The sequence below is a fragment of the Pyrus communis genome, chromosome 5 (genome assembly GCF_041283825.1).
Source record: "Pyrus communis isolate YQ-2024b chromosome 5, ASM4128382v1, whole genome shotgun sequence".
Taxonomy (NCBI): domain Eukaryota; kingdom Viridiplantae; phylum Streptophyta; class Magnoliopsida; order Rosales; family Rosaceae; genus Pyrus; species Pyrus communis.
The window spans coordinates 17400561-17425211 of NC_142569.1; the positions used below are offsets into that span (position 1 = coordinate 17400561).

Genomic DNA, 24651 nt, shown 5'->3' on the forward strand with positions numbered 1-24651 from the left:
CTCCCACTGCTCTTTCTACTCTCCTTAACTTCTAGCTCGTTAAAAACAAATCCCTGCTCTTATAAATAAAAAAACAGTTCTCACACATTGAATGTGTGGCCTTTGCTAGTAAAGGCCACACTTTATGTGTGAATATATTTTGATTTTCTCAAATATTGTTTTTTAACTTTTTGATGGGAGAAGTTATTTGTTTTTAACGGGGTTGGGAGTTAAGGAGAAAGAGGGAATGAGTTTAGAGTGCAGTGATAGGGTGAGGTTCTAAACAAAAAGCAAAAACTTATTTGCATGAAATGTTATAATTGTAATTTCATTGGTTTTTTTTGGTTAACAAAGAAGTTCTATTAATATGTAATTTAGATTAAACCAAATCTACATTTGCTTTAGGTGTGTGGATAGCTTCATACATACCTTATTAATTTGTTACCGTTGGATCGACTGGATTAAAGACTATCAAATAATCAAAATTAACAAAAAAAATATGTGAAAAGTAAAAATGGTGTGCGGATAGAGCACCTTGCTTTTTCCAAAAATTAGAACGCAATTGCACCCATTGGCACTTAGCAGGATCTTAAACCCAAGAGAGTCTTGATAAAACACTCATTTACTGTTTATTTTTAAAGTTAAATATATTTTTACTTTAAAAAATGAATCATAATACTATTTATTTGTAACCCCTTTTTATATTAATACTCAAAGTTTCTAATTCCAATTCAGTTTTCTTAAACCCAAAAGTCAGGTTTTTGAAACAGCAACACCAGAAAGCCTACAGGCTCAATTTCTCCAATTTCTCAATCCAACCAATCCAAATGGAACAAACGCAACAGTTGCTATGGAAATCCGACTCCTCGGACTCGTCGGAATCTCCCTCGGCGTCAATGATGTCAGTGACGCTCGGCAGAGCAATGACCGCTCTGCTCTCTGCCCGCCCCAGAAAGCTCCACGACGCCGTTTCTCGACTCTCCCATCCGCCCCTCAACTCAGCCCCTCACATCTCCGTATCGGTCTCTCTCGACGACGCCCTCCGCTTCCTGCACAAGTACCTAAACGATGCTGCTCAGAGGAACGAGCCCCTCCATGAAATTCTAGTCCCCATGCTCGAAAATGTACGCAATTTCACTTTTTCTTTGCATTTTTTCATTCGATCACAATGCAATTGTTTCTGGGTTTTTTTTTCTTTTCAAATTTCTTTAAATTATTGGTGTTATTTTCTAAATTCAGTCATTGAACTGCAAGGACACGAAGCGCGGCAGGCAAGCTATGGTGCTTTTGAATTGGCTATTTCAGGACGATTTTATCTTCCAAGCTATTGTGGCAGGACTGGCGAAAATTGTTTCGACGAAAGATGATCGCTTTATGGTGCTTGGCTGGTGTACTCTTGTGCGTGCTCTTCTGGACTACGAGACCGCAGTGACCCAATTTCCCATGAATGGTAACAAAGCCAAATGTGAAGTTGTTGAAGTGAAAATAGTTAGAAAGCCGTTGCTTTAATTATCTTTAATAACGGAAATTTGAGTATTTACTGCTTCGAATGACAGGTATAAGGGAGCGGTACGGTGATTTGGTAAAGATACTCTCTTCGTGTATTCCGCATCTCTCGCATGTTGTACGCAAGGGCAGGTACGTGATAAAGTTGAAGCCAATTGGATGCAGTGTTTATGTGGTGTTTGCTTTATGCTTATAATTGGAATTACTTGTCATATTCAGATTTATAAGGTTTGGAATAAAATGCACAGTGTGTTCAAAATCATTGCAATGTCTTGTATAACAAGATTAGGAATACAATTTTTATACTTTAGGTGACAAATGACAATAAATACAATGCTTATGTATTGATTATATTTGGTCGTATTTTCGACCTCTTGTTTTGGTAGCACTTTGCAGGATGGATATGAACTGCCATCTCGCCTTGCTGTGTCTGCTGCTGATTGTTTTTTAGCTCTCACAGAAGCATTGACCAAAAAAGCTCAGATTCCAAGTAACAGACCGAAATTGTCGGATTCAAATGCACCAAAGCGACCTGTTACTTTAGTGTCCAGTGATAGCGGCAAAAAGAAATCAAAACCAGCTTCCGAATCTATAGTAGCCTCAAACATGGAAATGGAGAATATCCTATGGGATCATTTAGAGGAACTTATTCGGCTAGTGCAGAAACTCCTCGCTGTAAGTTCCTCTCAACTGCATTTTGGATTTAACCTGTCCTATGTTTATTTTAAAATGGTTGCCCATGGACTTGTTCAGGAGTGTTTGTAGTAGGTAATTATTGGGATGTTGGACAGGTCAGGTGGGAGCCTTGTGGTTGTGATGCTATTTTCCAAAATAAGTCAAATAATTAGCATCTCCATCTCTATATAACCGTTAGTTGTAAAAGTTAATAACTAGAAGACATTTCTATCAGCAGTTCATATAATCTAATATCGAATCTTATCATTCAATCTAGAAAGAAAAGTCACATATTCATGTCTATTTCTGTATTGTATGTCACTTGCTTCAAACATGAACCTTGTTACTTTGTGACCCTACTCTGCAGTGGAGCAGAAAAAGCCGACCATTACATGCCAAAGGATTGGAGCAAGTTCTTAAGTGGCTGCAGGAGATAAAAGGACATTATCGTCACTTGGAAGTTGAGGCAGGTCCTTTACCCATTCTTTATTAAATATCACACATTATGGTTTCTAATTTCCAAAGGTCGTGCTTTACTTGTTTGTAACATGAAAGACAGGTTCGAAGGTTGTCAAAACTGGAGCATTGCTACTGTATTCTTGTTGGAAGCATTATGGCATGTTAATGCACTTGGAAGATCAGAAGTTTTCTCAGCATTACAAAGAATTGTTGGACCAATACTTAGCAGGCATACAGGTTGATCTTGGACTATATGATCATTTTTTAAATTGCTAAATAGTAAATAATAATAAATCTCGTAACTTAACTGTATATCTGTAAATTCTGATTCTGGACGGCATACAGGTTGATCTTGGACTATCTGATCATTTTTACATTGCTAAATAGTAAATAATAATAAATCTTGTAACTTAACTCTATATCTTTAAATTCTGATTCTGGACCATGATTTCTTCCACTTTTGGGTGTTGAACAATTTTTTTTATGCAACTTTTTATTTGCTTGTACTTGATGGAATCATTTAGTTTTTTATACAAAAAATATATGCAGTTTTATACAGATAATTATTCAGGAGGGCCCAGTGAGAATAAGGATGGTGGTGCAGAGACCAGAAAGTTTTTCCTGAATTGTCTATGCCTTCTATTGGGGCGTCTTGACAGCAAGAAATTTGAGAGCATAGTGTCAGAATATGGGATGAGGATATCACAGGTTCTTCTACCACAGGTACTAATGCTTGCATCCAATCTTGATACTAATGGTCTTATGGTTGCATCCAATCTTGGCATTATTGGTACAGTTAGGTGACTTAATCATCACTTATTTTTTAAATCAATTTGTGTCTAGCCACAGTATTAGAGTTCTTTTTGGAAGGCCATTGTTCTTCTGTCATCTTACTGACATCAACATTTATTCTTCTTTGAAGCTTCATTCTGCTGATGATGATGTGATAGATGGGGTTGTTTGTATATTCAAAGCAGTCATTTTTAAGCCAAAACTATCTGGAAGTAGTCTCACTGACTCTGGTGAGGTGGATGCTATGCTACCATTGCTGATTCATCTTTTAGATGAACGGGACGGCACAGCTAAAGCTGTTGTTATGCTGATAGCTGAATACTGTTTGATGTATTTTTCTTCTTCAATTAAGTTTCTTTTGTTTCTTGGAAATGTAAATCAAATTTATGATCTGTATTTTTTTTAGTTTTGTTTTGTACCTGTTGTTAACTTGGCATTAATGGCCCAACAGGAGCAGAGACAACCGTTGCATTAAAGAAGTTCTAGAACGCCTTGCTTGTGGAAATGTTCAACAGAGGGGGAATGCCCTTGATGTTGTATCAGAACTCATTCGCATGTCGTCAGATTCAAATGACATACTTCCCCAGTTATCATGGTATACAAAATGCTCCAGTAGCATTTATTGTTTTGTAATATTATGGTGTTTTCACCATTCCACCTTTCTGTATCTTTTCCCTGTGATATTTGCAGGCAAGATATTGCAAACCACTTGATTGAGCGACTTGAAGATGAAGAAATTGCCATTCGAAAACAAGCATCTACTTTGCTTACAATGATTGGTTCGTTTGACAGTTTGAATTGTTTTATGCCAAATCTTGTTTGAAATTCTCCAGATTATCTTTATGTAAATTTTGGTGTTTCAGAATTTAATAATTAGTGACAATTTTAATCGTTAGGATCATAAGACCAGAAACATGTTACATACAAGCCGGTTATGCTTCAGTCTTTGAGTAAAAACAATAAGATCTTGCAAAGGATTGTATATGGTCATCTTCTTTGGGCAAATATTATTTTCAGTTAAGAATCTTAAGATTGAAATTTGATTTAGTACTTTTCATTGATGAAATATACCTGCCTGTTGTTGCAGACCCTTCATTAGTTTTGCCTGCTTTAGTTCATCTAGTTTATTCATCGGATGAAAGATTGCAATCAACTGCAAGTGATGCCTGTGTTGGGGTACTAAAATATCATAGCCAGAATGCTGAGGTTATATGTTTACTGCTCGACTGTCTTAGGTATTTTCCTTTTCCATTCATTGTTGTTTCCCTCATGTTCTCAAAGTTTAAGATGTTTATCTTGTTATGAAAATGTCTGTTAGAAACTTTTTTGCTCTTTGGGTTTGGGTTAGAGAATGTCTTTTGAGTTTTTTATATACAGAGAAACGTGTATTGAGTTAAAGCTTCTACTTCTGAACACTTTTATTAATTATTCTTGCTTGCAGCAGCCTCAGCCAAAACGTAAATCTTCAGAACACTGCAGGGGATGTAGGTGAGGATCTGTTTCAATGTGACCACTTGGCAGATATTCTATTCTATGCCGAAGTTGTTTTTGTATTTTGCCCTTGAAATGCATGACCAAAATTTTTTCATTTGTCTTTTACCCACCGTTCTTTAATTATGTATGTGTTGATAACTTGATATCAAACAGTAATGCTCAAATGCATTACAACATGACAAGTAACAATATCATTCTTCTATTATATAGTTGTAGTCTACCCACATTGACGCTAATACAATTATATTTGTTGACATAGAAACATGAAACGTATTACACTTGATTAATGTAACTGTTATATGCTAACATTTCCAATTTGGGCTCTTCATTTTGCAAGTTTCAGGATCAAAACTGGAGAGTGAACGAGTGCTTAGGCTGATCCCAGAGTGGTCTAAAAGTGTAAGATGAATTTTCCATAGTAAACTTTTGTCTTTTCAAGGTTTTCAAAATTAAACTCTGGCTTGCTTCTTGATGTTTTTTTTTGACTTGATGATCTTTTTGTTTACAATTTCATTACCAAAGGTTCAAAGCTGGGACCTCTTGATTGGTCCATTGATTGAGAAGATGTTTGCAGAGCCATCAAATGCAACAATGGTGAAGTTTTTGAGTTTTATAAGTGAGCACTTGGCAGAAGCTGCTGATGCCGTTCTCTCTTGTGTTCTATTGCATGCTAAACAACGGAAAGAGTAAGTACATTATGTTATACAACTTATATCAAATCTATAGCAGTCCCATATCCTTGTTAATAGTTGACCCTCAGTAGTTTATACTAGTACCTAATGATGATATGTATGAGCCTGTTTCATTCAACCGTCATTGTGAGCTAGGTAGTGGGAATAATCCTAATCTAGATTCATGTTACTGGCTGGCAACAATCCCCCTTTTATAGTTCTATGAGATAAATGGCCAGTAGTTGCAGGAAAATTACATAATGTTGTGAGTTTATTAGTTGCCATTCCATACTTTTCTATGGCATTTGGGCATTTGGGCATTTGGGCATTTGGAGGGTAATTTTGGGTTTCCACTGTTTTTTCTTTTTTTTTTTTCAAAGAACATATTCCCTGAAAAACACTGGTAAAGTTGTCTCTGACATTTGCCAGGCTGTTCTTAATGTCTCTTCCTGGGCCAGCATGTCCGTCATTTCCGTGTCATATCTATCATTTTACGATTAAGCATAGTCCAGAAAAGTACAGGATGGCAAAATGAACATGTTCTTCATTCAAAAATTAAAAACATGTTCTTTTTTTACCTTAAAGCAAAGAAGTTGTCTGATTGTATGAATTGGAGGTTTCCTGGATTATCCCCGTCTCTCTCTTTATTTTCAGCATATCCAAGACTTTTATTTGGCTTTCTATGCTGTGGTTAAACTTTTTTAATTTTCTGCCCGTTTCCTCTTTCAGGTTTGATGGAAACAACTTTTCTGGACGGGAGTGCCAGACCTATAAAAGTGATGACTCTGAAAACATGCAGCAGACCCTTTTTGAACACCTTTGCCCGCTACTCATAATTAGGATGCTTCCACTGAGGGTATTTAATGACCTTAATTCACCTATCATTTATGGACAACTTTTCAATCAAGGCAATTTTCACGGTACTCTCTCTCTCTCTCTCTCTCTCTCTCTCACTCTCATGACTGGAAGTGAAACTCAATTTTGTATTAGCCCACTCTTCTCATGATAATAAGGAGAGGATGTGCTAGTCGGTATTCACTAGGGATCTGTTTACCCATGACTACATTTCAATATTCAGTTATGTCAAAAAAAGAATCACTATTTCTCCAATAACTGCATGATTTTTGTCAGACATCTTTAAAAATTCTCTAGAGGAACTGCACTTCTAGTTTTAACTTATTTCTGGTTTCTGTTTGATTTCAGACTGTGGAGATATCAATACTATCAATCAGGATTGTGTGACTGCTCTTCTTCTGAAAAGGTAAATCTGTCAACATGACCATCATAAATATTCAGTTGTACATATGGAATCTGATGGCTTTTTTTTCTGGTTATTTTATTTTTATTTCAGGACATTTTGTGAGTTTGAATTCAATGATGTACGGAAACTTGCGGCTGAGCTCTGTGGGCGTATTCATCCTGAAGTATACAATAGTGACTTTTACCATATCTTTATTATAACTGCATCTTTCCTTATTGGAGACTGATTTGTCCTTCATGGAATTTTATTTTTTTTAATGCTTGGAACTTGGTTATGTGATGATGTGCATGTTTGACTTCCATACTCACCATAAAAGAAGCTTATTGTCGTTTCTTGTAATTAGTCAAAGTTTGGGAACTTATGTCACTTTAACTAGGAAGTAACTTTGGTTATGCACATAGTTGGATGTGCCCAGTTTTAGATCCATTTAAGTATCCAATATCCATGTTCTTTTATGAAAAAAAAGGTTCTATGATTTTGGATCCTCTGAATTTTCATCATTGATGTGTAATTTGGGTTATATCCATTTTCATTGCTAAAGAATTAATCCAAAGTGCTTGCTCATCAGCTTGCATTTTATTTTCCATAAAGATTTCACCAATACCTCCGCATCTTTTTTGTGGTAGCAGTTACAAATTAAAATCTACCCCCATTCATCGTGGAATTTGCGAAGTTGATTTCTGTGTGCCTTATGAAACTTTGTGTATGAACATGAACCAGTTGCGTGTCATAATGGGTTATTGCTTTCTAAATTTTTGTTGATTGTGCTTCTATATATATGCTGTACTAGGCAAAATACCAATCATTTTAATCTGTACCTACCATTTGAAACTGTAGGTGCTAATTCCAATTGTCAGCTCCCAGCTAGAAATTGCTGCAAGTTCTCGGGATATACTAAAGATTAAGGCGTGCTTATTTTCAGTTTGCACTTCTCTTGTGGTAATTATCCTTCAAGACCAACATCTCGGTTGCCATTATCTCATGCCTTTAAGAGTTTGTGCTTTATTCTTCTGCCACAATCCTAGGCATCAACTGTTTTTATTCACATTGCGATTGAGCTAATTAAGGTTCTTATCGTTGACAGGTCAGAGGCAGGGATTCACTTTCTCATCCTGTTATGCTCAAAATCAGACAGACATTGGAGACAATGCTATTATGGTCTTCTGGTGATGGGGATGAAGGTGTGTAACAAGTAAAGATTTCAAACACTAAGAAATTTTGTTTCTATTTGTTAAAATTGATTGGGGTAAGGTTCGTTTTCCGGCAGTTTCCAAAGCACAGCATGGTTGCATTGATTGCCTCGCACTTATGATATGTGCTGAACTGCAAGATCCAGATTCATTTAGCATCGTTGGGAAGAAAGGTAACTTTGCTATTGCGTAATTTTGGTTGCTATGTTATCCTCAGTCTGAGCTTAAATTTTTCTGAGTTGGGCACATGCGACTTTTATGATCCAAAATACAGGAGATGCTGCATCAAGAGACTCTTCCCTCACCTATGTTATCAATAAACTTATACAAGATAGCAACCAACCTGCCTTATCATCTGACTTGGATGATGTGAAATGCACAAGTGAGGGGCCAGCTCCACTCTCGTTCTATATGTGCATGGCAAATGTTCTCATTAGTGCTTGCCAAAAGATACTGGACTCTGGAAGAAAACCTTTTGCTCGAAAAACTATTCCATGTCTCATCCATTCTGTTAAGGTATTTTGATTATTCACTGCTTTCAGATTTGTGAGTATGTGGCTCTTAATATCGTGCTCTGCCTGACTTCATTCGTGCATGTGGTGTCAAATACTTCAGGTGATGACGAACCCGGAGATCCGAGCTGCATGCGTTGAGGTTCTCTTTTCATCGGTGTACCATTTGAAATCTGCAATTCTTCCTTACTCAACTGATCTTCTTGAAGTCTCATTAAAAGCACTTAGAAAAGGGTCGGAGAAGGTATTGGACACGGTTTTAATTTTTTAGTTACTGTCTTTGAGTATTAATGATCTTCGAATACCGATCGGAAACCTATGTTCTTCAGGAAAAGATGGCAGGTGCAAAGCTAATGGGGTCTCTAATGGCCAGTGATGATGCAATCGTAGAAAGTATATCAGCAAGATTAATAGAAGCAAGATCGATTCTGTCGAGTATAGCTTTGACAGATGCTTCGGCCGAGCTACGGCAAGTCTGCGGAAAGTTGCTAGCTTGCCTTACTCCATGAACATTGTGTCTGCTTCATCTTCCAGTTTGGGTTGCCGTACCCTGTATATGGCTGTACAGCTGGCTTTGTTGTATTTGAATTCAAGGTATCGCAAATGGTACTTATAGGATTGGAAAATATGTTGCAATTTGAAATATTGTATTTCATCGAAACGGATCCAAACGAAAACAAAGACAAACCCCAGTACTCTTCAAACTTCAAATTATTGGTAAGAACTTCCTACCCGATGCCATTACAAGCAGCAATGGTACTAAAACAAAATTCTCCCAATGGCTAAACACGACGTAGACTTCACGTCGCCTCGGGTGGATAATGTGTTAATCAAGCTCACAACCTTGAAATATTAGTTCTAATCCGAAAAGTAAAAGTGAAAATCTCCGAACATAGAAGGTAAATTCCTCCAGCACTTGCAGCTTCGTATTACTTGTGACGGTCTGAAAATCATCTGGAATCTCAAGGAAATACCATGGACATCATTTGTAAATGAGTGCATCGCGTCCAGGCCCGACACCAATGTAATGGACGGGTACACCAACAAGTTCTTCTATCCTTTCCACGTACTGACGTGCAGCCTTTGGAAGGTCAGAGTAGTTTCTGACTGAAGAAATATCTGACTTCCATCCGGGCAATACTTCGTAGTCCACCTGAACATAGAAAAGCAATAAAGTTCAACAGGAGTTAACCATGAACATTAGGTATCAAAAACAAAATCAGTATCAACTATCCAACTGAAAATTCAGTAAAAACATAACATCCAAATAGAGATGAGTGGCGGCGGCATGCCTTTATTTGCTCCAGATCAAGAAGGTCTGCAGGGAATGATTTGACTGGTGTACCATCAATCTGTTTGTAGGCAACACCCAACTGAATTTCAGGAAGATCAGACAAAACATCAAGTTTGGTGAGATTGAGAGAAGAAAAGCCATTAATCTGACAGCAATACTTCAGAGCTGCTATATCAAGCCAACCACAACGACGAGGGCGGCCAGTTGTTGTGCCAAACTCCTGACCAGCAAACCTAAGAAGATCACCCCCTTGACCCAAGATTTCTGTGGGAAAGGGACCAGAACCAACTCTTGTAGTGTACGCTTTCACCTGCACAGGCGAAATTCAAGTTAGCAACTCTACCTCGCCATCTCGATTGGCCATTGTACTATTTCATTGGTGAAGCAAATATATAGGCAAGAGAAAAAAAAAAAAAAACTAGAAACAATAATGTAAAAAACCTGTATACCGTCACCCGAAAAAAATAAAACTATATACAAAAATAGAATTAGTTTGAGAGAAACCCACATTGATGGGTACAAGCCACTCCCACACTATCAAATGAAAATCAATTCTGCAACTAAAAGATTAATATCTACTTACCACTCCAACCAGATCACCTAAAACTCTGGGAGCAATTCCGAGACCAGTGCAAATCCCACCGGCTGATGGGCTAGAGGATGTTACAAAGGGGTAAGTTCCAAAGTCAATATCCAACATTGTTGCCTGACCACCTTCGACCAAAATCTTTTTCTGCTCAGAGATGGCTTCATTCACGACAAGCACAGTATCCGCAATGAAGGGTTCCAATCTCTCAGCAAATCTCTTGTATTTTTCGACTTCTTCTTTGAGCACATGGGGGCCATACTCAAAACCTTGGAATCTTGATGCAGCATCTGATAATAGAAGATCTAGCTTCTGAGGAAAAGTATCCATGTACCTCAAGTCACTCACTCGAATACCATTTCGGTTAACCTTGTTAGAGTAACATGGTCCAATGCCCCTCTTGGTAGTGCCAATGAATGATTTAGCAAGCTCAGATTCTCGAAGTCCATCCACTACTTGGTGGAAATCAAATAACAGGTGAGCACGATCAGAGACCAATATCCTTCCCTTGCAGGAGACTCCATTAGATTCAAGGCCATCAATCTCTTTAAAAAGCCCTGGAAGATGCACCACAACTCCATTCCCAATAACACAAAGAGTTTCTTCATTAAGAATACCCGACGGAACAAGGTGAAGTGCAAACTTCTTTCCCTCTGCATTGTAAATGGTGTGTCCAGCATTAGCTCCACCCTGTAAAGATAATAAAACCCATGAGAAAACTGCAAAATTTGGCTATGGCAGTGCGAGTTTTCTGTTACCTGACAACGAGCAACGATGTCAAAGTGCTGGGCCAAGATGTCAACAAGTTTTCCTTTACCTTCATCACCCCATTGGCAGCCCAACACCCCCGAAACCTGGGTTAGTGATTCAATTCGATTAAGCCCCTGGTTAGGGGAACTATCCACACTTAGAGGTGAAGGGGTGGCAATTGATTGTTTCACTGAGCATAAGACAGCATTCCTCGGGCGCTGGAGGAGAATAGGTATGTGGTTGTGGGGCCCAAAGGAGCGAGGGCTGGAGAGTGGACTGGAGTCCAGGGCTCTGAAAGCGGAGAGGTTGTTCATGGTGAACCCCTGAGTGAGAAAGACAATGTTTAATCAAAGAGACTTAAAACTTTGAGAAATGAGATAACAAATAACCACATCAGTAACAATCTTATTATTATCATGGATCGATCTAATACCCTTTTATTATGTTTTTAGACACAAATCACGAGACTATATTTCTAAGTTTCATTTCGCCTGAATTTATAACCTGCCCCATCTCTACAGTTTGAAGGATGGTTTCTTTAATCTCAGTTCTTGTCAATCGGTGACGAATAATAACACATACAGATATTATCAGACATTAAAGTTGAAGCCTTCGAAGCAGATGCTACACAAACAAAAAGACACTAAGCTTAAAGACCAAAATATCCAGCTTCGGATAATTGACAAGTATCTGCGAACCTTTCCATTATATGCTACAAACTATGACCTTCTAGCTTAGGACCACTGAAATGTGATCAGATTTATTCAGAGTACAACAATGCCGGCAAACACATCCGAAAGTCTTTAAGCCGCACGATATTGCCCAATTAATCATGGTGTATTAATCAATCAGATAGTAGTACAAAATTTTGATTTATTTTTTTGTAACGAAATCGAATTTAGGAATTAAGCAACCAAATTATCAAAAAACGAATATAAAACGCAACTCTTAACTTTACGTGTAATGAATCGCTGAAACTAAATAGTTCAACCCTAAACAGAACCACTGCAAACAGCATAAGAAAATCGACATTAACCCTAAAGAAATTGGGAGAGAAGAATCTGAAAAGGGAATACCTTTTGGAGCTTTGAGCTACTGGAAGAAAACCCAACAGAGCAAAAGCCTCGAACTCCAAGACTGCTGTGGGATTTGGAAGTGAAGAGCTGAAGAGGGAAGAAGAAGAAACGCAGCAGCAAAAGAGAAGGTGAGGCGGCGAACCAGAGGAAGAGGAAAGGAGGGGGAAAAGAGAGGGGCGGGCTGCTTGTTGGAGAACAACTTTTCATACCCTGGGACACCAGGTCAGCATCAATCACAACCACTGAAGTTTGGCACGTGGCAATTATATTTGCAAGGGTTTTTATCACCAATGGTCCTTGAGATTAGCTAAACTCATCATTTTGGTTCCTCACTTTTAAAATCAATCAATATCATCTCTAACATTCACCACCACACATCAATTCGGTCCTTCCGTTTAGATTCCGTCAACTATTTATGTTAGTTTGCATGTGGGATTCACAAATCCAATAAAATGGTGGCATATGGATTACACAAAAGAAGGATTTTTATCACAAATGGTCCCGAACATCGATCGAACTTCTCATTTTGGTCCCTAAGTTTCAAAAATTAATAAATTTAGTCCCTGACTTTCACTACAGCACATCAATTTAGTCATTCTGTTAAAATTTCGTCAATACTTTTTGTTAGTGTAATAATATGGTCCCACTGGTTCAATCATATGGTGCCACATGAATTAACTATAAAAAAAATAAGATTTAAAACTAAAAGTACCATAAGAAATTAAAAAGAAAAAAAAAGACATCATCGTCTTCATCTAGGTATGCTTAAAAAGAAAACGAAGTCACCATGCCACCACTACAGCTCTTGTGTAACAACCCATCCCGATGTTTTGACGGATTTTGAATCGGGAAGACATTTCTGTAATTTCACGAAAAAAGAGGGATATTTGTTAAAATATTGTTTTTGATGTTAAATGGTGTGCCCAAGGGGCCCACCCTTGTTTTTGTGTCCCCAACTCCCCAGCTCCCCGCCTACCCGTGGTTCACTATAAAAAAAAATTAGTCCCGTGGTTCACTATAAAAAAAAATTAGTTTCTTATAGTTCATCCACTTAGTGCCATATAATTGGATTAGTGGGACCACAATAGCACACTAACAAAAAATATTGATGAAAATTTAATTGAAGGACTTTATTGATGTGTGATAGTGAAAGTTAGAGACCAAATTTATTGATTTTTGAAACTCAGGGATCAGAATGAGGAGTTCGATCAATGTCAGGGACCATTTGTGATAAAAATTCTTCTTGTGTATAATCCACATGTCACCATTTTATTAGATTTGTAGGTCTCACATGCAAACTAACAGAATAATTGACGGAATCTAAATGGAAGGGCCAAATTGATGGTGGTAGTGAATGTCAGGGACGACATTGATTGATTTTAAAAGTGAGGGATCAAAATGATGAGTGTGGTCAATCTTAGGGACCATTGGTGATAAAAACCCTATTTTCAAATAAAACTTTTGGTGCATGCAACTTTCTTTCCGACTCGAAATCACAATTGTTTGTCTCATTCAGTAATGCTCTTCTAAGGTAATCTCCAATCAAAGGAGGATCAAATGGTCATGTTTAGTTCTATATTCCTGTAAAAAATTATATTGTAATAAATAGTGTCAGACTATATTTTATATCATCTCTAACTGAGGAGACCAAAAAGTCATAGGCCAAACATTGCCCTTTGACAAAAAAACTCATCTTCAACCGAGGGGTCCGAAGGGCTATAGGCCAAACATAACCCCCTCAATAATTTATTATTTTAATTGAATTAATAAGGTTAGTTAAATTAAACTACCATATTACTTCTCTTTCTCCTTCATCTTTCTTGTTTTGATCTTCCATTGCTGTTTGTTTTGAGTTAGAAAATGGTCCATTGAAACACCCTTTGGCATAAAGAAAGCACAATAACGAAGAAAGCGTGGTATTCTTGCAAATCCATGCTTGACATTTTGACGCCAATTAGCTGTTAGAGGGCAAGTGGGCTGGCTGGCTGGAAATGGCCAGCCCTTTAGCCTGATTTGGGGGTTTTGGCCGGTGGGGCTCACAATCCCTTTGGCCTAGCCTTCGGTTGGAGACTGTTTTTGTGTCAGTTCGAGCTATTTTTAGCCCTATGACCATTTGGCTCGGTCAGTTAGAGATAGCCTAAAGTCCCCATTTTGAGGACCTGTGAGGTCTTTTGTCATAAAACCCTTAGATTAATCTAGAGAGGTGAATCAACCGCATCTTCCTCCAATCAACAATCTCTTTTTGTGCAGTCCTCGATGATGTGGAAGAGAAGCAAATTTCAAACCCTGTTATGAGAGAATGGCTCGACGAGCTCAAGCATGCTGTCTTCGACGCGGAGGACTTGCTGGATGAGATCGACACTGAAGCTTTGCGATGTAAGGTGGAAGGTGAAGGTCAAACCGAGAGATTAACCAAAAGAGTGTGGAACTTCTTCTCTACTTCTCGTAGTCATTTTTATCAAAGCATGAATGTTGAGATGCAAGGGTTATTACAAAGGCTGGATGACTTTGTGCAACAGAAAGTTGCTCTTGGTCTTACAAAAGTTGTTGGAAGGAAGGTTTCACAAAGAACTCCAAAACCTTGTATGATGACAAATTTGAATTTGCTTCAAGTTGAACTTCGAGAACAACAGAAGGGAAATAAATTCTTATTTGTGTGCCTTCAAATGCCCGTCTGGGTTTGTTTCTTCCAATTGCTTCCATGTTGCCGAGCCAATTCCAATCAAGCTCCTCAGTTGTTCACTTGCACTGAATGGTCTACAAAAGCACTTGGTTCTTGTGGACCAGGCACATGGACTACTCTGCAAGGTTGGGCTATTTAATTCAAATCAGTAGAGGTGGTCAATGTCTTATTCTAGGGCATGGTGGCAGCGGTTGCAGAGAGTTAGGAACTCAATGAAAGGAAGCTTCATGGTATTTGACTTGATGTTCCAATTTGGCTTCCTGCTTTTCAACGGCGAGGGCCCAGGTTTTGGGCTTGGCGGAAGAGATGTTGTCGCTGCCATGGAGATGAGGGAGAGATAAGGAATGGAGGGGAGAGAGACTGGGAGGTGAAGAAGACGGCTTGACATAGGAGGTTTCAAGTGTGAATTCTTTTTTCTATTTCTTTTTTAATTGAGATTATTATTTTGTTAGGGTGTAACGGGGATAATATAAGGTTATTAATTAATCAACCGTTAGATTAATCTAAAGATTTATATGAAAGAAGACCTCACAGGTCCTTAAAAGGAGAACCTTAGGAAAGCATTCATGTGTCTTGTTTAACCATATTAGTAAAACAAAGAATAACAAAGAATAGATACAGTGTCATTTAGTGCTACGGTTTAGAAATATTCATTTTTGATTCTTGCTGGAACCCAATTTGAACCACATTTAAAAAAAAAAAAAACGGATATAGTGTGTGAAAATATATGGGTTATCAAAATGTTAATTTTCTTATGATAATAAAATGAGTGTGGCCATTACAAAATTTCAATATTTATTTTCATTTCTTTAATAATATGTAAAAATGCATTTTTTTATTTTACTTTTTTATTACAACAATAATCTAGACTAAAAGACAACATATAGTGTTTGAATCCGGAACTTAATGGATTGAAACCACTAAGGCAATTCACCACATGTGTAAAAATGCATATTAGTGTATATTTTTTTACAAAAGTAAATTGTAGCAATGGTCTCTCAACTTTAATCAAATTGGAGCAATAATCCATTAACTAAAATTTTACTACCATTGGTCCCTCGAATAACAAACGGAAAGAAGCCGGTTTTCGGCCATCTAACTCAACCCATGACCAGTAATGTCCACAAAGGCACAAGAGTGCTGCTCCCGCTGAATTGAACAATAAGGTGAGAATTTAGCAAAGAGGGGTCAGAAGCAAACTCGTGTGATCTGAAACATTGGTATTTTTCTTTTTTTTCTTTTTTTTTTTTTTTTTTGGTTACACAACTAACTATTTCATCACATTTTCTTGCGCAGTGGAGATCAAGGTAATATATGATACAAAGATATCAGGGTCGTTTCCCAGTGTTGCCGGCCCAATATCTTGTATTTACAACACTAGTGTTATTTTCTTAGGGGCTTACTTGAAAAGCTCGAAATCGAATGATACATTTTGGAATGTGCGGTTTATTAGTTGTGTTAATTACAAGTTAATTACTTGTGCTAATTATCGAAACGAATTTAAGTTTGTGATGCTAAAGAAATCAATTTCTGCAGCATCTGAAAAATGATTTGCATTTCCTAAGATATAGAAATAGAATCCACAACATTGAACATAAACGGAGCAACTGTCGATTTTATCTTCGAATCAAATATACCAGACAGCAGATACTAACCTCGCGAGGCAGAAACTCTGGCTCACTTGTATAATTGCTTGAACCTTTTGCAAGCTTCTAATACATTTTTCCGGTGACCAAATGCGCTAACCCTGACGAAACCTTCACCCCCAAATCCGAAACCACTCCCAGGTGTGGTGACCACATGAGTCTTCTCAAGAATCTCGCTGAATACATCCCATGAGCTTCGGCCAGGGAAGTGCACCCACACATAGGGTGCATTCTTCCCTCCGTACACCTTAAAGCCAAGAGATTCAAATGTCTCCACTATTATTTCTGTATTTTCTTTGTAGAAACCAATCACCTCACGCATAGCCTACAAGGAGTAGAAATCAAACAAATATAACCAAAGCTTGTAACAGATGCAGGCGGATTTCAAATTTGAAACTTTACCATCGAATCACAACACATAAGAACACACCTTAAGGCCTTCTGGTGAAAGGCAAGCAAGACCACCAGCTTGGGATATATTGGATGCACCATTGAAGCAAGTACAAACGATGCGGTTGAAGTCCTTGGCGACAGGGAATCCATCTGAAAAGAGCAACTGCTTTGGAACAACAGTCCACCCCAGACGAACTCCTGTGAATCCAGCATACTTACTGAACGATGATGTCTCAAGCGCAACCTGCAATGGCCACACAGAAACATAATACATAAATTAGATTATGAAAAGTGAAATGACAGACGAAGGAATTTTCTAAAGTACAATGCACATATGCTTAGCCAACCAATCTGGGCCAAGTCAGACTAATTTTTATAGTGGAGACGTACTTTGAGAAACAAAACTGTGTACAGCATTATTCTCTACCATATTATCAAAACTTTCAGCAGGTAAAGAGAAATTGTCAATAAAACAAAGAATCAAGAGCCCTGCAAATATGCAAATTATAGATTACCTCTTTGGCTCCAGGGATTTCAAAAATCGAGCGTGGATTGTCATCTGACATATACATGGCATATGCTGAATCGTACACTATGATTGACCCATTATCCTTAGCAAACTGTACCAGCTGTGTCAGTTGCTCCCTTGTTGCAGCAGAACCAGTCGGGTTGTTTGGTGAGCAGAAAAATATGATATCTGTTCGAGCAACAGTGCGTAAATCAGGAAAGAATCCATTCTCAGGAGTACACCTCATGTACTCAATATTTCCGAACTTCTCAACATCTTTCTGATACTGTCCAGTCTGGCCCATAATAACACTTGAGTCTACATAAGCCTGCAAATAAGAAAAGTAAACTCTCCTAAGTTTTAAACAGTACTTGAACACTAAACATTAACAGAAGAAGATAGATCTTTCTTTTTCCCAATCTCGGTCAAAAAATCTTTATTCAGAATGTAATCGTGTACATTAAAAATAGCAAAATAATCCTACCTAACATGACAATAATAGCAAGAGCGACGAGACATGACAAGATGAACAGGCAACTAAAGAATAAGTATGAAAATTTACCGGATACGATGGATCTTGCACTGCTATTGTGACATTAGACCCAAAAACAACCTACCATGTTAGAAACAAGGCAAACCCCGTATAAGCATGGTTATAGTCTGAATCAGTTAACATGAAAATATAAAATCATGATACATAGAAAGCATGAAACCTGAAGGCGGGATATGTCACATTTTGCGCCATCAGAAACAAAGATGTCATCTTCCTCTATGCCAAGGTTGTCATAAAATGTTGAAGCAATTGCAGCTCTTAGTGGCTGTACAGATTAACAATCTGGCTTAGTCTTCAGTACCACTAATATTACATATGGGAGGATATAATTGCATAGAATAACTTAAAAACTCGTCAACTAGCTAACTTATAGAGAAGGCCAAATACCTTTTCACCTTGTTCAGCTCCATAACCACTGTAACCCTCTAGGGTAGACAAAGCATGTGCCCTCTGCAAATCAGAAACAATATGGATTTAGAAAGACAAATACCAAACAACGATATGTTACACTTTGTTGTTTTATTTTTTTTTTATTTTTTTATTTTTTTTATTTTTTTTGTAAGGTAAATACACATATGATGATGTGTTAGAATGTGAATAAATCCTTGACATAAAGCTGCTCATAATGCATGGCTGCTGTACCACTAAAATAAATATTTTCACTTTTCGTAGAAAAAGAACTTTTCTTGGTTTGGATAAAGAGCCTATATTTTCAAAGGATAACATATGAGACCAAGATCATCTACTGTATGTGGTCTGAGAATAATTGGCAGTCACTAGATTAGATTACCTGGTTTGGCTCAATCAAAAGGTTGGCTACTTGACTGTCTCAACACTTCCAACTCAGCCAAAATCAAGCTCAGTTTACTCTTAACAATGAACTTGACTTAGTTGGCTAGCAGAGGTAAAGATAAATGAATCATATAACAAGAGATCAAGAATCTTAAAAAAGGCAACCCATGTTTATTGTTTGAGTACTTTCACATTAACGCTCAGGCTGGTTAGGTTGACGTTAACCGCCTCAAAGAAACACATGTAAACAGGCGAGCTTTACATAGAAATAGAAACACATTGGAGACAGAAACAAAGCAACATCAAGAACCATTTAAGGAGGAAATGGCTACATTCCTTGATCGCCATTTGAATAACTTTACACTTGTACAGACATGTATGCTGCCTCTGTTGCATTCTGTTGAGAGACAATTTTTCCAAAAAATTGTAACCCAACACATTCATACATGCAATCAACCAAAAAACGAAACTGGCTTTTTCATTTGATTCAATCATGTCTAGGATAACACAATATTAAAAGTGACAATAAAAGATACCTTAGCCATGGCAGAGGTTATAACTTCTGGAATGGGCTCAGTAGTGTCACCAATCCCAAGGCTAATCACTTGTGCATCAGGGTACTTCTGCAAGTGTGCAGCCCTTCTTCTAGCAACCTATACAATTCGATGTAATGTAAAATCACAAACAAACCGGGAAACAGCAATCGATATATGAATATAGTACAGCAATAAGTCAAAAAATACAAAAAAAACCACACAAAGCAATAACATTTAGCATCTAGATTAAAATTTAACGACTAGTCTTTCTTAAGTGTGCAAACCCAACATTTTATTCATAAACATATTACAGACGCAGGTTAGATATATCGATGCAGTAGCAATTGAACAAGTAAATCAAAAGGGCAATGCCATATTTGAGAGACCCAGTTGAGAAACCCAACACTAAGCCCCAAACACAGCAAGTGAAATTCATCACAAACCTCTGGAAAAAGATACCCAGCTTGAAGTTTGGCTATGTTCCCATTCCGGGACACCTGGGTCTTGTACTCTTCACATTAAAAATTCAAAAAAATTAGACTTTTTCACATTAAATGAATAGATTCAGAGAAAAGGGGGGGAGGGGAGAGACTGAGAGAGAGACCGGTCTTCTCTGCCTGCGTAGTGGCGACGCATTTGCAGATGCTGATGGGTTTTGCTGGAAGCGATGCATTATTAGCTCTGAAAACATTGAGTGTTAAAATGTGTTTGGAGGCTGAGAAAATTGGAAGGAAAAACGAGTTTGTGAGTGGGAAAATTAGTACCTGGAATTGAATGTGAATTTGTGGTTGGCGAAGAAAGCGGAGGAAGACGACGAGATCGAAGTCTGCAGCAGCGAAAAAGAAGACATTTTTGGATTTTGAAGAATCGCAGAGAAGTGTTGGATACTACTGTACTGGTTAGCTCTCGGCGGCGCTAAAAAGCAGAAGAGGTAAAGGCGTTGCCTAATAATTTGGCAGTGCAACAAGCCACTTTTAACAAACAAACAAAAAAAAAAAAAAAAAAAAAAAAACTTTTGTACTATTTATTTTAACGAAAAATTATATTTTTATACTAAAAAAAATCATTCATGATACTATTTATTTTACCTTTTATTTTGTACTTATCGTTAAAATTCAAAATTTTCAAACGATTTTTATTAGTTTTCCTTTTAAATAAGCATTTAAAAGCACTTATAATGCTTTTGCGAAAAGTATTAGCACGTGTTTATTGCAGAAAGTAATTAGTGTATTTCTCTGGAATTTATTGTATTTTTACTAAAAATTGGTTTTAAAAATATTTTCACAAAAAACACCTTTAGTTATTTTAAATGTAACTAGCATATGGGCACACATAAAATTTTGTTTTTGAAATAGAAGGAGAGAGAAAAGAGTGATAGAGAATGTAGGAGTGAGAGATTTTTTTTTTTTTTTAATTAGAAATATATTATGATTACATGTACGCATAGCTTTGAAAAATAGCAAAATTTAGTTATATGAAATTACATTTCTATTCTATATTTCTTATTTATATTCTGTTTTAATTAAAATATTAAGCTGATAATTTAATAAGATTTTAGTTAATAATGTATATTTGATTAATTAGTAGAGATTTCGAACGGCCCTAACTTGCCTTTCTCGTTTGTGAAAATGTAAGGGTATTTTGGTCCGAACGAACATTAATTTTCGTTCAAGTTTTGCGTTTTGAGGAAAAAGACTCCTCTCTCCTCTCTCTGTGGTCTGACTTCGATTCTCATCACCTCCAAAAGAAGCAAACAGCCACGCTGCTAACGGCGGAGGAAACGCCGTCACCGGGTGAGCCACCGCCGCTATTTATTTATTTTTTTTTAATAATTTTCTTTGTGGTTTTTGTTTGGTTGAGATTCTTGAGAGCTAAATTATTTGAAAGAGCAGGAATGAGATTCTAGGTTTTCGTTAACACAAATTTGAGTTTGGAATTTCGATTGAGTTTGATTTCTGATGGCCACCACTTTGATCAAGAACATCAAGCCCAGATTTTTCCATGTGTATCTTTCAAAAGCCCTCTTTTTTTTTTTTTTACTTGATTTTGTGTTTAATATTGTGATTCTGATTGTCTGTTTCGTAATTAGTTAAATTTTTCATTGTTTATATTTTCAAATTTCCGTATTGGGTTGTCTTGATTATCTGTAATTGTATTGGTTTTGTATGAAATTTGTAATTCTGATTGGTCTGTGGCTGTTTCGATGCTAGTTTTCGCGTGGGTTTAGCTGTTTGCATGGTTCTGCATAATTTTTAGTTCAAATCAACTCGAGTATTATAACGTCCCCTGCATTAAATGAAGAGTTTTTGTATCAGGTTGTGACTTGAGAGTTGCATAAGAAAGTTTGAGAAGCTAATAAAGTTGAGGTTTCCATACGGTAATTTGCTTCATCTATGCATTCACTTTACATTATAGAGATAACTTGCCAAAGTGTGAGTAGGCTGTTTTGGCGTATTAGAAAGCGTAGTTCAAGATTAATACTTTCATTTGGTACGCTTGTTGTTTACCCTCTGCAAAATCCCAGCTCATGTTCCCAGAAATTGCCTGGTTTTCCTTTAGTTAATCTGTGTATTACTAAGTTCTGAAATAGCGTCTTGCAAATTGTGCATGTACTATGTGGTCATTAGGACATAGGAGAGATGCGTACAGAACTAAGTTTTTGAATTAGTTTGTAACTCTATTAAGTCCAGGAGATCAATTTGTTTATTTTTCTCAAGATGTCGCCAATTTGGTGGCCTTATGCAAGTAGAGGGGTTACCGTAAGAATACTACAAACTTTTATGATGGCATACCTTATGTAAGGAGAGTAGAAGGGTTTTCATCAGTGCACACTACACTGTCAATTTGTTTTTGAACTTTGCAAGTAGAAATCAGATCCAATATCGTTTAATATGAAATCTTTACTTTTGTTTATAAATTTTTCTTGATTGTAATTTTGTTAAAAAATGTGTGGAATTCGGGGCTTTTAAATTAGTTTCTATCGTAGTAAATCTAAAAGATTTTTTTTTTTTCTTGTATGGTTTTACCATATGGTTCCCTCTAAGGAAGTAGAGTAGTGACCAGGAGAATTATACGAACTTCTTAATGTAACAAGAATAGATCGTGTTTAGCAGTCTGCCTGCAATTTTTTATCAATTGTATCTCGTTTCAATTTTTCTTCCTGTGGAAGATGATGTATATATACTTAATGTCAACTCATCCACCTCCACCGCTGTCCCCCCCCCCCCCCCCCCCCCCCAACAACCACAAAAAAAAAAAAAAAAAAAAAAAAAAAAAAGGCAGAAAAGGGGACTGGAATTTAGTTACGTTTTCTAGCTGTTTCGAAATTTTGTTCCCAAAAATGCTTTGGTACCTTAATTATGTAGCAAACATGCATAGCTTGTTGACATGAGTGTATATTGCTTCTGTATAAAGTGTACTTCTTTTTGGAAAGAGATCCTCTCAGGATCTCTTCCACCAAGGCCACCAGATCAGGTGATCCAGGCCTTCCAAATTTCATCCAATGGTCCACGCCTTTTAAGGGTCAAAACAGGTGGGCCGTTGGATGAAATTTGGAAGGCCCAGATCAATTGATCTGGTGGCCTTGGTGGAAGAGATCCGGAGAGGATCTCCTTCCCTTTTTTTCTTTCTAAAGTTTTAACAACTAATAGCTTGTTGACATGCGTCTACTCTTTTTTCACATTCATATTAAGTTGTCTGTGATTCCAAACTTATCAAGACTATTTACTGCATTTATTTTTTTCCAGGAAGTTGCTTATCAGGGTTAGATGGATCTTGAAACAGAGAACAGAATAGCTTCAATTCTTATGAGAGAAGCCGCTGAATTGCGGCGTCAAGCTGAGAAGGAAGGTGTGCATGCTTATCTTCAACAACCTAAAACAAGATTTCGGCCAAATTCACGGTTCCTCAGTGCTACTGTTCGTGGCGTGCAACAAGGTCGGTTCCTATACTGCTGTATTTATAATTTAGTTGTAATAGGACTTCATAATTCCGTTTTGGAGTAAAAACGATACTTATGAGTGTAGACATTTCTTTTTTAAAAAGTAGACACTTTACCGGTTTCTGAAAAGGTCTTGGATCATGCACTGTTGCCTTCCCTAGCTTGCATCAAATTGTGTAACTAGAAATCTATGATGCGCCTAGTATGTTTTTGTTAGCATGTATGAGGTTCTATTGCTTTTATGTTAAAAGTACAATCAGAATTTTCATACACACCATGTTTTATTTGTTTGGTGACTGCTGTGTCATGCAGCTAAAGTTTTTATTTTCGTTTGTTTCCTCCAGCAAATCGACTTGTTGAAGTGAATGAGATGTGGCGACTCCGGCAAAAAGAGAGAGAATTGGACAATAGGCTTAAGGGGAAGAAGGATGAGAGCAGAAATGACAGGAGTCAGAGAGACAGTAACTCTCCAAGAAGCAGCGGTAAGGGACGTGCTGTCCCAGATGATAGTGCTGGTCCTTCTTGCTCGTCAAGGAAAAGAGAATATGAGAGCTGTCATTCAAGGCAAGAGAATGGTTTAAGGGATGAAGAACTTGAAGAATTTTTACATTCACGGTATCTCTCTCTCTCTCTCTCTCTCTCTCTCTCCCCCCCCCCCCTCCCCACCTCCCGCGTGGGAGAGAATATATGACTAATTAGCGTGAATTTCCTTGTATGACAGAATCAAGCGTGGCAGAGGTGCTGTTGGGTCAAGGATGGACGAAACAGGCCCTTATCTTCCCCGTTCTTCAGACTCCAAGGAAGCGCTGCTACAGAGCCCCAGTGTACAAGAACGCCATGTGTATGGACCAGAGAGGCCTTCACATAAATTATGTTATTCTTCTGAAGAGGAGCTTGACAATGAGAGGAAGAAATATAAAAAGGTGAAGCCTGGTAGCTCTAACAAGCACAAGTCCAAGGAAACATCTAAAGAGAAGAAGAAAAAGAGGAAGGACGAGAAGAAGAGGAGGAAGGACGCGAAAAGAAGTAAATACCATGCTTAAGAGGCGCTTTATAGGAGGGGTCATTCTAGTTTGTGGCGATATTTGATCGTTCACAGTTGTAGACAAGATCTGAAACATATCAGAACTTGAATCGCAATGTTCCATGCTTGTAGCCTTGTACGGAGTTGATGCGCAACGCAACCACTGTTATTGAAAACGAAGACGGAGTTGTATTTCAGTTGTATCATTGAATCAGATTCTTCTTGTTCGTCTTCAAGTTGGAAAATTATATTCAAGTAGCTCAGCTCTTCCTTTTCGGCTCTATCTTCTTAATCCCGGTTTTTACGGAAGAAAAAACTTGTGCAACTGCTG

General features: G+C 37.5%; 4 protein-coding genes across 15 annotated transcripts; 2 read left to right on the top strand and 2 right to left on the bottom strand.

Annotated features, from left to right (window-relative positions):
• The first annotated feature begins 713 nt into the window (after positions 1–713).
• LOC137724561 (ARM repeat superfamily protein) lies at positions 714–9200 on the top strand. 10 transcript variants are annotated; one of them, XM_068463322.2, is made up of 23 exons: positions 714–1103; positions 1219–1429; positions 1536–1617; positions 1872–2160; positions 2528–2630; positions 2720–2856; positions 3169–3342; positions 3542–3741; positions 3863–4006; positions 4102–4190; positions 4499–4646; positions 4853–4899; positions 5243–5304; positions 5428–5591; positions 6306–6496; positions 6780–6837; positions 6928–7000; positions 7675–7776; positions 7922–8018; positions 8105–8200; positions 8302–8543; positions 8643–8783; positions 8869–9200. In XM_068463322.2, the coding sequence occupies exons 1-23, from the start codon at positions 807–809 to the stop codon at positions 9046–9048; spliced, it is 3327 nt and encodes a 1108-aa protein (XP_068319423.2). In that variant the 5' UTR covers positions 714–806; the 3' UTR covers positions 9049–9200. The 10 variants fall into 10 exon arrangements, with proteins under 10 accessions (XP_068319423.2, XP_088550771.1, XP_068319425.2 ...); XM_088694645.1 differs by having other exon boundaries at positions 7922–8017; positions 8101–8200; XM_068463324.2 differs by having other exon boundaries at positions 5249–5304.
• On the bottom strand, positions 9166–12495 carry LOC137724562 (adenylosuccinate synthetase 2, chloroplastic). The gene is made up of 5 exons (XM_068463326.2): positions 12246–12495; positions 11178–11492; positions 10417–11109; positions 9832–10143; positions 9166–9692 (listed from the first exon to the last, which is right to left on the bottom strand). The coding sequence occupies exons 1-5, from the start codon at positions 12450–12452 to the stop codon at positions 9522–9524; spliced, it is 1698 nt and encodes a 565-aa protein (XP_068319427.2). The 5' UTR covers positions 12453–12495; the 3' UTR covers positions 9166–9521.
• Positions 12496–15814: 3319 nt separating this feature from the next.
• LOC137726000 (LL-diaminopimelate aminotransferase, chloroplastic) lies at positions 15815–20340 on the bottom strand. 2 transcript variants are annotated; one of them, XM_068464851.2, is made up of 11 exons: positions 20121–20340; positions 19961–20037; positions 19800–19867; positions 19357–19473; positions 18416–18478; positions 18189–18293; positions 18038–18088; positions 17483–17803; positions 17005–17211; positions 16584–16899; positions 15815–16077 (listed from the first exon to the last, which is right to left on the bottom strand). In XM_068464851.2, the coding sequence occupies exons 1-10, from the start codon at positions 20204–20206 to the stop codon at positions 16606–16608; spliced, it is 1389 nt and encodes a 462-aa protein (XP_068320952.2). In that variant the 5' UTR covers positions 20207–20340; the 3' UTR covers positions 15815–16077; positions 16584–16605. The 2 variants fall into 2 exon arrangements, with proteins under 2 accessions (XP_068320952.2, XP_068320953.2); XM_068464852.2 differs by lacking the exon at positions 15815–16077 and having other exon boundaries at positions 16428–16899.
• Positions 20341–21011: 671 nt separating this feature from the next.
• LOC137725324 (uncharacterized) lies at positions 21012–24612 on the top strand. 2 transcript variants are annotated; one of them, XM_068463971.2, is made up of 5 exons: positions 21012–21149; positions 21672–21733; positions 23103–23292; positions 23641–23911; positions 24018–24612. In XM_068463971.2, exons 3-5 carry the CDS (start codon positions 23124–23126, stop codon positions 24337–24339), a joined length of 762 nt encoding a protein of 253 aa, XP_068320072.2. In that variant the 5' UTR covers positions 21012–21149; positions 21672–21733; positions 23103–23123; the 3' UTR covers positions 24340–24612. The 2 variants fall into 2 exon arrangements, with proteins under 2 accessions (XP_068320072.2, XP_068320073.2); XM_068463972.2 differs by lacking the exon at positions 21672–21733.
• The last annotated feature ends 39 nt before the right edge of the window (positions 24613–24651 follow it).